The 14282-nt window shown below is 39.3% G+C and overlaps 1 protein-coding gene across 7 annotated transcripts in view; it reads right to left on the bottom strand.

Annotated features, from left to right (window-relative positions):
• Positions 1–14282, bottom strand: part of ica1 (islet cell autoantigen 1) — a 129380-nt gene that overhangs the window by 85053 nt on the left and 30045 nt on the right. For all 7 annotated transcript variants that reach the window (XM_060824747.1, XM_060824746.1, XM_060824751.1 and 4 more), the window contains 2 exons: positions 8557–8680; positions 6532–6730 (listed from right to left, as the gene is read on the bottom strand). In XM_060824747.1, coding sequence (XP_060680730.1) covers positions 6532–6730; positions 8557–8680 — 323 coding nt within the window. The remainder of the gene's footprint in view (positions 1–6531; positions 6731–8556; positions 8681–14282) is intronic.

The raw sequence follows: 14282 nt of genomic DNA, 5'->3' as shown, positions 1-14282 counted from the left end.
CTATAGTGTGACATGAACCCCAAAGGTCCCAGTTGAGGCCCTCCCTATGGGTATCAGCTATCAGCCTCTGTTCGGCCACTTTTCACTGCTGCCTGTCCCGAAGTCCGCCTTGGAGGAAAGTCTGAGGTTGAATGTCCTGGACCGCTGAAGTGTTCCCCAACTGGGAGGGAACACTCCTGTCTGTTGATTGTTGTGTGGTGCCCATTCATCCATTGCCATGGCCTCTGCTTGGTTTCACCAAAGTACCATGCCTCAGTGCATCCTTGCCTGCAGCGTATGAGATAGACACCATTGGCCAAGTCGCATGAGTACCTGCCATAGTGGAAGGTGATCCCAAGTGTAATGGTGGTATCTATGTCCACAGTCTGACACGTCTTGCAGCACCTACTGTGACAGGGTTATATGGAGTTGTCCTGAAAGTCAGGCAGTTTGCAATGAACAGTGATCTGTTTGAGGTTTGGTAGTTGTTCGTAGCAAACTGCCCAACTATTGCCCATCTCTCACACACACACAAATTTCTTTCTAAAAATTGGTCAAGATCAAGTTCAATGTTTATTCTTTGCCAAGTGAAGTGAAGCGAGAAGATAGATCTGATTATTTTTTAAGACAGCTTTAGCAATAGACAAGCTGGACCAAATGGCCTCCATATGTTGGAAATTGCCATGTCTTTATGTAGCATAAGAGATTGGTGTTTACTTCCTGAAGAAGAAAGATGGATGGTTCAGTTGGCTCATTGAATTTATGCATTTTCAGTCAGGAAAATATGATTTGAAAACAAAAGGCTACTTTCCTTTAACCAGAACATCATATTGAGGTTTAAAAAAAGCTATGCATATCTTGCGAGGACAGTAATTAAATACAATCAATTTTTTTTTCAAAATGCAAATCTTTACTTATTTCAGTCTAATTTTAATTCTTTCTTAAAAATTTCCAATGTTGTGCGAATTCCACTCAGTGCAATAACTCCACAAAATCAAAGCACCTTGCTGTCATTTAATCAGCACCATTTTGAAAACAGCACACTGTGATGGTACAGATTCAAATAACAGAGTCATAGTTCTACAGCACAGAAACAGACCCTTCACGACAATCAGATATCTAAAATTGATCTTGTGATTTGCCAGCATTTGGCCCATATCCTTCTAAACCCTTCCTATTCATATACCCATTCAGGTGCCCTTGAAGTGTTTTTATTGGACCTGCCTTTTTGTATGAAAAAGCTGCCCCTCAGGTGCCTTATAAATCTTTCCCCTCTCACCATAAACCTATGCCATTTAGTTTTGGACTCCCCTACACTGGGAAAAAGACCTTGACTATTCACCATATCAATGCCCCTCAGGATTTTATGAACTTCCCACAGCTTCTGACGTTTCAGGGAAAATAGCTCCAGCCTATTCAGCCTCTCCCTTTAGCTCAAGCCCTCCAACTCAGTTGGAGAAAAAAAATCTAGAGGTGAAAAATGAAACAATGAGAACAAAAAAAAATACAAAAAGCATGCTAAGCATGCAAACTGTTCAATATTTCTCATACTGTGTATTTTCCTCACTGACTTCCCACAATTTGTTTTGCACGAATGCACAGATGGTGGGAGGTCAGGTGAATAGCAATAAGTATCATCAGGAAAAACAAAATTGATGGCTCTAGAATACTTGAACTAACTGTTAATCCTAAAAAAATGGCTTAAAAAAAAAAGGCAGCTTGCTGAATGCTCATCCAAATTGCAGGAAGTGAGTATCTCAAAACTCCAGAGTTGCATGTGAAATATATGGGTTTCAAATTTGTGCAGAAGCTCGTCTTTGAGTTCTGTTCATATCATGTGTGCGCATTAAAACAATAAAATCATTAATCACAAATGCAGTTCCAATGATATGCAATAAATGTAATACCATCCAGAACAAAAAGCACTCCATCCATTATCTTCAACACTCACACCCTCCACCGACACACAGGTAGCAGTGTGTACTATTTACAAAATGCACAGGAACTCACTAAGCTTCATTTGGTAGCATGTTCCAAACCAATGATATCTACATTTAGGACAATGGTAATAAATTCATGGGAATACCATGAAAGTTCACTGCAATGTTGTTTTCAAAACACACACTATGTTGTCTTAGAACAATATTGACACCTCTTAGAGTGATTTGGTGAAAATCCAGGAATTACTTTCTGAAGAGTATCATGGCACACCTGCACTCCATGGATTTCAGCAGTTTATTAAGATAGCTCACCAACACTTTCTCAAGAGTATTTAGGCATGGGCAATAAATGCTGGCCTAGTCAGCAGTGCCCACATCCCATGAAGGAACAACAAAATAATATTCTTTTTCATTTATTTTTTGTTCCTTTTTAAGGGCTTAATCGTTTACTCATCAATTTAATGCAGATTACAATAGAGAATTATGAATAACTGCAACCTAAAATATCTTAAGAGCACAACCAAATCATTAATTATACCAAAGTTTCTAATTGATATTGCAGTTATATTTTTTTAATATTTAAATGTTATGATCCCTAACATACTAATTTACAGATTTACATATTTTATTTTAATACTTTCAAAACTACTGATATGAAACAAAATTCCTATAGTGCCAAAGAACCATTGAAGTTGAAATTTTAGACAATTTTAAAACATGTTTTGGAACATTAGCTGAACTACTCTGCCAACTAGAAAATTAATTTCTACCATGTCAAAATGTAAAATCGTAAATATCAAAAAGAGAAAAAGAAATATTATCTTTTGAACAAACATCACAGGGAGAACAAAATCCACAATTACAGCAGTTTGTACCACAAATATTGCTTATGAACACATTATAAATACAAATTCATATTGTGTCCAAAAACATTTGTCTGGATGTGTGTAGTGAGTGGTGGAGCAAATTAGCATGATTTCTGCTTGTGTGATAGTGTGAGTTGAATTTGAAGAAAACTATTGACTAGCAGGAATGTGTAAAAGCCAAAGTGCTAATCTTTCTCTTTTAGTATACAGCGCATGCCCCCACCCTCCATTAGTGGGCGGCATGGTGGCACAGTGGTCAGCACTGCTGCCTCACAGTGCCAGAGACCCGGGTTCAATTCCCGCCTCAGATGACTGACTGTGGGGAGTCTGCACATTCTCCCAGTGTCTGCGTGGGTTTCCTCCGGGTGCTCCAGTTTCCTCCCACAGTCCAAAAATGTGTTGATTAGGTGAATTGGCCATGCTTAATTGCCCATAGTTTAAGGTGAAGGGGTAAATGTAGGGGGGTGGGTTGCGCTTCGGCGGGTCAGTGTGGACTTGCTGGGCCGAAGGGCCTGTTTCCACACTAAGTAATCTAATCAACTCTAGTGAGTTCTTAGCTGTTCCTCCTTGGAACTTCAGAGGAATTTGGTAGAAATTTGTCCCTCAGGTATACAGGCCTACTGTAAAATCTAAATATACGTCATTCTCACAGCAATGTTTTAAAACAAAAACAAACATTTTGTTCTGCATCCCATTGGATTGAATCAGGGAGATGCAAGAGTCAGGTGGAGGGAGCAATTTATCTCAAGGCTGTCCAGGATGTCATAAATTTTGCCCTGGCATCTGTCCAAGCTAGGCCACACCTGCTTTACTCTAGAGCATCAACAAAACACAAGGGCATCAATCACAAATAGATTGCTGTAGAGAACAGGCGTTACAACTTTTCATATCAGCGACTGCCCATCTCAAGGTCTGAGCTCTGAATTGCAGTTTGGAAAAACCTCCCAGTGTCAGACTTTGATCATTAACTGTCTCATTCTTCACAGATGCTGCCAGACCTTCTGAGTTTCTCCAGCATTTTTGTTTGTTTCCGATCTTCAGAATCCTCAACACCGATTGGTGTGCTCTTGCTCTGCATGGTGAGTACTGGAGGTTTTGCTGTCTAAAGTGTTCCAATTCGGTTTTCATTCTCTTCGGTGTATTACTGGTTCGTGGCTAGATTTTAAAGTCTCCAACGTCCTTTTACACTATCCTGAGCCCTATAAGTAAAGTCTTCCAAAGATTAGCTGCATTGCCAAAGTTTTCCAAGGTCCTTTCCCACCTTCTGAATTATCTGTTTTCAGCTGTACCCATTGGATTTTGTTTAACTTCAGATTCTGACATTGAAGATCTTTTCTCTCAATTTCCAATGATCCTAATCTTGTGCCTTAAGACAATCTTGTTGCATGCACATCCAGATATTGCTCTCAAGTATCTCTAGCTCATACACTGTCCAAGAGACAGCTTGCTCTTTATCTCCAAATAACTTCAACTCTTTTTGAACTGAAACACTCCTATAGTTACATTTATACAAAGTACTTTATAAAATACAGACCATAACGTAGTACCTAAAATTACTCTTTTTACGTGTTCATTCTAGAGTGGTGCCTTCTCTCTTACAGACTCTTCAGTCATGTGATCAGTTACAGCAAAATTTTCAAAAATATATTCATACCAATATGAGTATAGCTGTAAGCAAACTGAAAACAGACATTGACAACTAGAAGACAGTCACAATGTCATGACTTTTAGAGGTTGATTGTTTGTAATGGTATTAGAAGAGGTGAACAGAAATAAATAGTTCAGCTGGTCAAGTAGGAAGCCAGAGAAAACAGAGACCAATGAATTGTGCACGTGCTCAGCAATGGCCTTGCTCTGCAACAAATAGATTGGGTTTTTTGAGCCAACCAGACTAAAAATGACCACCATAGCACAAATTATTTTACAAGACAGAAGGTTGTCACAATACAATTGCATCTTGATAATAAAAATTAATAATGTTTTGAACTTGGATCAAAAACAACATCTCAGTGACACAGTGGTCTATTTCTATGCAAATTTTGTAAGACTATGATATACATAACTGAAGAACATACAAGTTAAACAAATTAGGGACACATTTTTTCAAGTGTATGTAGATTGCCATGAAAACCAATTACTTTCTCAAAAATGTATTTACTGAACATTAATTCAATTGCAATTCCCATATGTGCATAGTATTCATTAAAAATCTTCAGGAATACTGAAGCACTAATTTTGTTTCAGCAACTGTGTAATGAGATGCTTATCCAAGGATCAATTTTGCAAAAGCTCTCTGTAATTAATGAATAATACTGAGTCTACTGGTGTGACCTCCTCCCACCATGTTTTTCCTGTACAGCTCTGAGCACTTATCAAGAAGACAATTTAGATTATCCAGTGTACAGTGAAGCAGGAAGATCTCCAAGCTCTAATAATTTTAAACTTGATGAGCATTTCTTCAATGAATTAATTATTGATGCATCACCAGGACACTGGTAGAAGCAACCCATGAGGAAAATCATGGGTGAATTTAAAAAGGAATCATTGAGCTGATTTTACTCCAAGTATGACATGAATAGTGTCCACCATTTGCTTAACTTGGACATTTCAGTTTTTACAGAGCAAAGTGCTCTCAGTTAGCATTTCAAAAAGTACAGCACACTCTACCAGGCACTTGGGACCTGTACTAACAGGAAAAATAATTGTGTATTGCATTAACCATATTGATGTACTGATAATAAGCAAAACACTGAGTCTGAGCTAGCAACTTGGCTATAATAGCATTTTTAATGTCAGGACACTATGCAAAATAAAGAGAAAATGAAAAGAAATGGATTATAAAGAGAGAGAGGAAAGGAAAAGTGAAATAAAAATATCTCTTAAATCTCTAACAACTAAAAACAGAAGTAATACAACCATACTGCTTTGCTACCAGTGGTTGAGGGAAATGGAATGAAGGGATATGGATACAATGTTAATGCAAGACATTTTGGACAGATATCAGAAAGAGCTTTTAAACACCGATATTTGTGAGGCTGCGAGCACTGTCAACATTTAAGAATAATTAGTTTCTTAATTGAAATGGTGATAAGATGATTTAGGATGAGGATGAGCACATGGATCAGGATTAGGAAATAACACTACTGTTCCTGTTTATAATGTTAATTAATGCAAATTAGCAATAGCAACATGGTGCTAAAAATAAATTGCTTTCTGCCCATAGTTAAAGCAAGTGACCTGCGCCATGACATGCCGTTGTAAAGTTTATTAATTATTGTGCAATACAGTTTACCATCCAAATATCACAATTTTGTATTAACAAATTCCTGAATGTAATTAAAAGGATGCAACATACCAGGTGTCTTACTATCAGTAAATAAACTCTTACACATTCATCAGCAGAAAGAACACAATTCAAGATTTTAAAGTTTCAAAACTTTGAAACATGTCACCAACAACAAAAAAAAAATCACAACTCCATTACTTTGGGAAAAGGGAGGTCAAGTGTTCTGATTATAAAATGAGCATTTCAAGCTTCAACTTATGCACTAATACATAAGAACACAAGAACTCCGAGCAGGAGTAGGCCATCTGACCCTTTGAGCCTGCTGCGCCATCATGGCTGATCTTTTTGTGGCCTCAGCTCCACTTACCCACCAAAGAAGTATCCTCTGTTACCAGCTTTTCTAATTGCAAAGCCTATCCAAAAGGGGTCACAAAAGGTTATCAAAATATATCATTCTTACCTTCCTAAACTTTTCAAGATGCTTATACATATCAGGATCCAATTCCTGAGAAACATCTTTCATCCACAGTAATGCTCCCCGATATTCTGTGCGAGACTGTTCCATACGGTTCACAGTCAACCAAGTATCAGAAATGGCACGGTACCTAAAAGTTTCCACCTCCTGGTACAGCCGACATAAAGGACTGCGAAGTGCCAATCTAAAGTATTAACCACAACAGATTAACACTTTTACTTCTATCTTAATACTAGAAAGAGAAATAGCATTATATTTCTTCTCGCCCTCTCTGTGCTTTAGTTGTTGTTGTTACAAAACTAAGTCAATTATTGTGAACAAATAGCAACTTGTCAGAAGATAATTGGGAATTATACTGTGTGCCCAAAACATTTTTTAGAAAAAAAACTACCATTGTTAGCATCCAATTCCTTTTGTTAGAACCACATTAGTCATTAAGTACATTAGTCAGAATGATACAAAGATAGCTTGCAAGGAAATCCAGCACAGTGAGAAGTGCAAATAAATTAGTTTGAATAAAAGCAAAAGGATATATGAAAGCATAGGGATGAGTAACAAAAAAAGTACAACAGATTTTGAAAAAAAAGAGTAACTGATGATCAATGTAGTGCAATGAAAGCAGATTTTAAATTTTAGACAGATCTGTTAAATAAATAACAAAACAAGGCTTAAAATAAAAAATTCAATCAACAGGACAGATTGATGACAGGAAACCTAGAAATTGAAGAAACAAATTTTCACTAATATCCTGACATCCTTCAATTAACTTTGTTCCATTTATAATTATATCAGTGTTAACTCCCACTCTGTGCTGGGAAATAACATATTCCAAAATAACAATATGCAGATAGGTACTTAAAATTGTTATTCATACCTTAATAATGTATAATTAGTGCAAAATACTCACCCATAAAACCCTGTTCCCATTTCCTTCTGGTACTCACATTGTGCATACAGATGAATTTGAAGGGGTCTATTAAATTTATCCAGACATCTAAAAGTAAGTCTTCAGAATGCTCATATCTCCTATCCCGCAAAGTTTTACACCAGTTAGCTATTCCATATACAGGAATTCAGTGAGAGAGATGAGCATGGCAATGGAACGGAATCAGCATCCCTTTTTTCTTTGTAAAATTTAGTGTTCTGTTATATAGGTAAGTGGCTACACTTGTTCAATTAATCAACCCATGAACCATTATGAATGTCACAAACTTGAAGAAATGGATAGCAAGAATAGATAATCCTATGCAAGTTCTCACTCCCAATTAAATAATTATTAAGATTGGCTTGAGGAACTTGATTGAGAGATTGCATTTACGTGTGGCTGATCAAGATCTCAATGAGCTTGAAAGAGAACTGGCAATTGTTGCTTAAGATTACTCTTGTTCAGCTTCTCAGTGCCAGATTTAGCTATTAACTTGTAGCTATTAATACTAAATCACCCTGTAAACTGTCCTTAAAAAAGAACCCATCCTGACAGGTGGTAAATCAAAAGTAAATGCAACGGTTAAAGGAGTAGCTTAATTTATAAATTAGTGTTTTATGCTGAAAAAAGAGGAGTTACAATCAAGATAACTAAATTCAATCCTTGGACACAAATTCATCAGCTTTTTCAAAATCAAAGAGCAATATTTATGTTGGTCATGTGGGTACAGTTATTCGACTGAGTAATTGCCTAGCTTCGAACATCATATTTTTCCATTTCTTTTTCACAACTATTTTATGTTAACAATGTGCATCAGTGAGATAATTCCAACAGGTCTTTGACACGGCTGAATGAGAGGCATCCACTAAGAGGTGAACATTAACAACTTACATTGAGTCACTTCAGAACAACATTTGGATAGCTGCACCAAGGTGTGAATTAAATGCATGTGAAAAAGTCAAAGACAAATTTGATTTCCTACTACTCAATTGTATACCATTCGAGTCACAAGTCCAGTGCCCGACCAAACTACCACATTTATGCTAAATATAACGCAGAATATTTCCCTGAAATAATTTTAGTACCTTTGTTGTGAAGAGAAACATAGTGCTTTTCCAGATGCCTGCATCATTTTCCCTGCTCTGGTTTTATCCTGTGAACCCTGTGATCTAAGGAATCGTCCCAATTCATTTTCTTCCTGAGATAAAACTGAAAAGGAAAAGTAAAGTGTAACAATTTGTAACAAATCAAAACTTGTGTTTTTCATTATTCTCCCCTTTTTACAGAGTCATAGAGATGTACAGCATGGAAACAGACCCTTCGGTCCAACCTGTCCATGCTGACCAAATATCCCAACCCAATTTAATCCCACCTGCCAGCACCCGGCCCATATCCCTCCAAAACCTTCCTATTCATATACCCATCCAAATGCCTCTTAAATGTTGCATTTGCACCAGCCTCCACCACATCCTCTGGCAGCTCATTCCATACGCATACCACCCTCTGCGTGAAAAAGTTGCCCCTTCGCTCTCTTTTATATCTTTCCCTTCTCACCCTAAACCCTCTAGCTCTGGACTCCCCGACCCCAGGGAAAAGACTTTGTCTATTTATCCTATTCATGCCCCTCAATTCTGTAAACCTCTTTGAGGTCACCCCGCAGCCTCCGACACTCCAGGGAAAACAGCCCCAGCCTGCTCAGCCTCTCCCTGTAGCTCAAATCCTCCAACCCTGGCAACAACATCCTTATAAATCTTTTCTGAACACTTTCAAGTTTGACAACAGCTTTCAGATAGGAAGGAGACCAGAATTGCGCGCAATATTTCAACATTTCAATACAGGCCTAACCAATGTCCTGTACAGCCGCAACATGACCTCCCAACTCCTGTACTCAATGCTCTGACCAAATCAAGGAAAGCATACTGAATATCTTCTTCACTATCCTATCTATCTGCGACTCCACTTTCAAGGAGCTATGAACATGCACTCCAAGGTCTCTTTGTTCAGCAACACTCTCTAGAACCTTACCATTAAGTGTATAATTCCTGCTAAGATTTGCTTTCCCAAAATGCAGCACTTCGCATTTATCTGAATTAAACTCCATCTGCCTCTTCTCAGCCCATTGGCTCATCTGGTCCAGATCCTGTTGTAATCTGAGAAAACCCTCTTCGCTATCCACTACACATCCAATTTTGGTGACATCTGCAAACTTACTAACGGTACCTCTTATGTTCGCATCCAAATCACTTATGATAAAAAAGTAGAGGACCGAGCACCGATCCTTGTGGCACTCCACTAGTCACAGACCTCCAGTCTGAAAAACAACCCTCCACCACCAGTCTCTGTCTTCTACCTTTGAGCCAGTTCTGTATCCAAATGGCTAGGTATCCTTGTATTCCATGAGATCTAACCTTGCTAATCAATCAGTCTCCCATGGGGAACCTTGTCGTACGCCTTACTGAAGTCCATATCGATCACATCTACTGCTCTGCCCTCAATCTTCATTGTTACTTCTTCAAAAAACTCAATCAAGTTTATAAGACATGATTTCCCATGCACAAAGCCATGTTGATTATCCCGAATCAGTCCTTGCCTTTCCAAATACATGTACATCCTATCCCTTAGGATTCCCTCCAACAACTTGCCCACCACTGAGGTCAGGCTCACCGGTCTATAGTTCCCTGGCTTGTCTTTACCGCCCTTCTTAAGCAGTGGCACCACGTTTGCCAACCTCCAATCTTCATTCAATAAGATAATGGCTGATCTCTTTGTGCCTAACTCCTCCACTCTCTGGCTCCTTGGTATATCAAAAGTCAGATTATAGTCAAGGCTGAGTTGGACAATGACTCAGTCACCACTGCTTTCTAGAGTAGAAACTTCCAAAAACGAATGATCACGCAAGGCAGAATTTCGCATCTTGGTCATGAACAGGAGACCCTTTATTTTAGACTCGATCCCTTAGTCTAGATTCCCCCCACATAGATTAGATTAGACTAGACTTACAGTGTGGAAACAGGCCCTTCGGCCCTACAAGTCCACACCGACCCGCCGAAGCGCAACCCACCCATACCCCTACATTTACCCCTTACCTAACACTACGGGCAATTTAGTATGGCCAATTCACCTGACCCGCACATCTTTGGACTGTGGGAGGAAACCGGAGCACCCGGAGGAAACCCACGCAGACACGGGGAGAACGTGCAAACTCCACACAGTCTGTTGCCTGAGTCGGGAATTGAACCCGGGGCTCAGGCGCTGTGAGGCAGCAGTGCTAACCACTGTGCCACCGTGCCGCCCACAAAACATTCTCACTGTGGGATTGTGAAATAATCATATTATAGCCAGGATTATATTAAATGGTAGAAGAGGCTTGAGTGGCCTATGTATACTCCAAGATTTACATGCATATGTACCTTGTTAGAATCTTTTCAGAATCATATTTGCTTCATAATGATCATTCCTCTAAACTGGCTCAGAATTGATGCTGATGCAAATATATCCATCCTTAAGTAAGGTGACCAAAACCACACACGGTACTTTAGGCATGATCTCACTGACGCTGTGCAGTTGTAGAAAGACTTTCCTAGTTGTAAATTTCATCCCCTTGCAATAAAGGACAATGATCTCTTTGCCTTCCTAATTACATCCTGTACATGCATGTTAATATTTTGTAATTCATGTAAAAGGACACACATTTTCCCTGCAGCATTTTCTCCACATCTTAATAATATTCTGCTATTCTATTCTTCCTACTCGCATTGACAATCTCACATATTCCCACATTACACTTTGTCACATTTTTTGCACTTTCGCTAAACCTGTGTTCCTATTCAATTTTGCCTCATGATTTTCTCTCCTACTCATCTTTGTATTGTCAGCAAATTTTGCTACCTTGGTCCCTTCATCCAAGTCATTGATAGAGGTTATAAACAGTTGATGCCTCAGCACTCATTCACATGAACTCTCCCATTTGATCACTTACCCCAACTCTCTTTTCTATAAGCGAGCCATTCCACTATTCATGCGAATAAATTATTGAAATGTCACAAGCTCCTATACTGCCTGGTAACTTTTTCTGTGACACCTTAACAAATTCCTTTCAGAAATCCAAACACACATCTCCTGATTCCCTTTATCCACCCTTCTTGAAACATCCCCATAAAATGCAAATAATTAGTCAAACATGATTTTCATTTCATAGTACCAGGAAGATTCTATATGACTTTCTGATTGTCCTATAAGTACAACCTGAACTGACAGATGTTAGACTAAATGGACTACAGTTTTCTTAAATGGAAAGATCTGGTAAATGGTGTAATGGGGAAAATGTGATTCTTTTTTGCATTTTGGTAGAAAGAATTTAAAAAATTAAAATGACAAGACATTACAAAGCTCAGGAGAAGCAGAGAGATCTGGATGTCCTAGCATAAAAGTCACACAAGACTGAAATGCAGGCACAGCAAGTAATTAGGAAAGCTAATAGGATGTAATTCTTTATTGCAAGAGGGATTGAGTACAAATATAGGGAGGTAATGCTTCAGTAATACAGAGCATTGGTGAAGCCACATCTGGATTAGTTGTATATGGTATTGGTCACCTTACATATGGAAAGATAGAAATGCATTGGAAACAGTTCAGTTCACAGAAGAGAAAGTATCTTAGACTAATGACTGGAATGGACAGATTGTTGTATGAGGAAAGACTGAACAGGAAAGGGTTATGTCAACTTGGAGTTTAGGCAACTTGATTGAAGTAAAATTCTGAGGGGTCTTAATGGGGTGGATGTGGAAATGTTTTCCCTTGTAGGATAGTCCAGAACAAATGATGGCTATTTAAAATTATAAATACAAAGACCAAAGAGCCACAAAGTGGCTAGAAAGGATTATGAAAGGAAACTTGCAAGGGATATAATAAAAAAAAAGAGGTTTTATAGTTACATAAAGGGAAAGTGACTGATTAAGAGTACTACTAGCCCAATGAAAGCTGAGAACAGGGATATTGTCACTGACCATGGGAGAATAGCAGACATGCTAAATAATTATTTTGCTTCAGTATTCACAGCAGAAAAGGATTGCTTGCTTGAAATACAGAAGAAATTAACAAACAATCAGGGACAGAGTGTGTGAACTTCCAGAAGGTTTTTGATATAATTCCACACACGAGACTGTTAGCTAAGTTGGAAGCCCACTGAAGTGAGGGCATGGATAGGAAATTCGAAGAGTGCAGGGCTGGAAAAGCACAGCTGGTCAGGCAGCATCCCAATGAGCAGGAGAATCGACGTCGAAGAGCTTATGCTGGAAACATCGATTCTCCTGCTCCTCGGATACTGTCTAACCAGCTGTTCTTTTCCAGCACCACATTCTTTGACTGTGATCTTCAGCATCTGCAATCCTCACTTTCTCCCAATGGAAAGGAAATTGGTGGACTGTAAGGAAACAGATATTTGGAGTAATGGGCAAGTACTCAAATTGGCAGGACAATGACATAAAGAACAAAGAACAATACAGTTCAAGAACAGGCTTTTTGCCCCTCCAATCTTGTGCTGCCACTTTTGCTTTTCTATACTAAAATTGTCTTCACTTACAGGCTGCATATCCCTCTACAAGTAGTTCTCCAAAACACCATGGTTGCATTCAGTGAAACCTCACTTAATAAAAATCATGGGGCCAATAGGAAAAGTGGGGTTAGAGGCAGACCAGCAAAGAATATTACTCACAATTGCTCAAAGATCACCCACAAGTCTAATGCATAGTACAACATAGACTGAATGAAGATTGAAATTATTTTTTATTAATGAAACAAAAGTAAATTTAACACAGTACATTTTTTTTAAAAAAGTGTAAGAAAGCTGCTTGCATCAGAGTCTGCAGGGGCTGACCGGACCTCAGTCACCGCCCATTTCAATTCCTCCAACCACTCCCTTTCTGACATGACCATTCTTGGCCTCCTCCATTGCCAAAATAAACCAAAGCGCAAATTGGAGGAACAACACCTCATCTTCCTTCTGCACAGCCTACAGCCCGGAGGGCTCAATATTGAGTTCTCCAATTTCAAATAACCTACCTCCCAATCCCCTAACTCCCTTCCCAACCCCTCCACTGCTCCCAGCCACCAACCGGATTTATTCCTTTCATTGACTAACCAGACTATACCCTCTACCTGTCTTCACCCATCCCCACTTCATCACCCTGTCCCCGCCACCCCTTTAATCTGCAGCTCCCCCACACCCAGCCCCAAGTGCTGAAGAAGGGTTACACCAGAAACATTGACTTCTCCACCTCCTGATGCTGCCTGGCTCGCTGTGTTCTTCCAGCCTCCTGCCTGTGTATTTCGGGTTCCAGCATCTGCAGTTTTTTTGTCTCTGTACAGTACGTCTCACAGAAAGCTGCTCTGTCGGCAGCTGACATTGGCACTTGAACAGAATGGCACAAAAACCTGCACTGACAGGGCAGTGCAGAGATGTTGATGCACACATTTGCACACTTTGTTCTGCACATGTGCCAACAAATCCCTGATGGAATCGTGTTATTGCCAACAGAGGTAAGTGTTCTCCAAAATACCATTCCCTAATTATTCAGTGATATTGTAGCCAAATCATGCTGCCAAAATGTGCGTTTTCCCAGAACTACCTGTATTCCCTACCTATTCATGTATTTGTCCAGGTGCTTCTGGATTGCTGCTATAGTGTCTGCTGCTCTGGCAACACGTTCCAGGCACTCACCGTCCTCTGTGTGAAAACTGGTCTCGCACATCTCCTTTGAATTTCCCCACCTCGCACCTTGAAGTTGTGCTCCTTAATAGTTGACCCCTCCAC

The sequence above is a fragment of the Hemiscyllium ocellatum genome, chromosome 5 (genome assembly GCF_020745735.1).
Source record: "Hemiscyllium ocellatum isolate sHemOce1 chromosome 5, sHemOce1.pat.X.cur, whole genome shotgun sequence".
In the NCBI taxonomy this organism is placed as follows: Eukaryota; Metazoa; Chordata; class Chondrichthyes; order Orectolobiformes; family Hemiscylliidae; genus Hemiscyllium; species Hemiscyllium ocellatum.
This window is presented reverse-complemented; position numbering and strand designations above follow the sequence as displayed.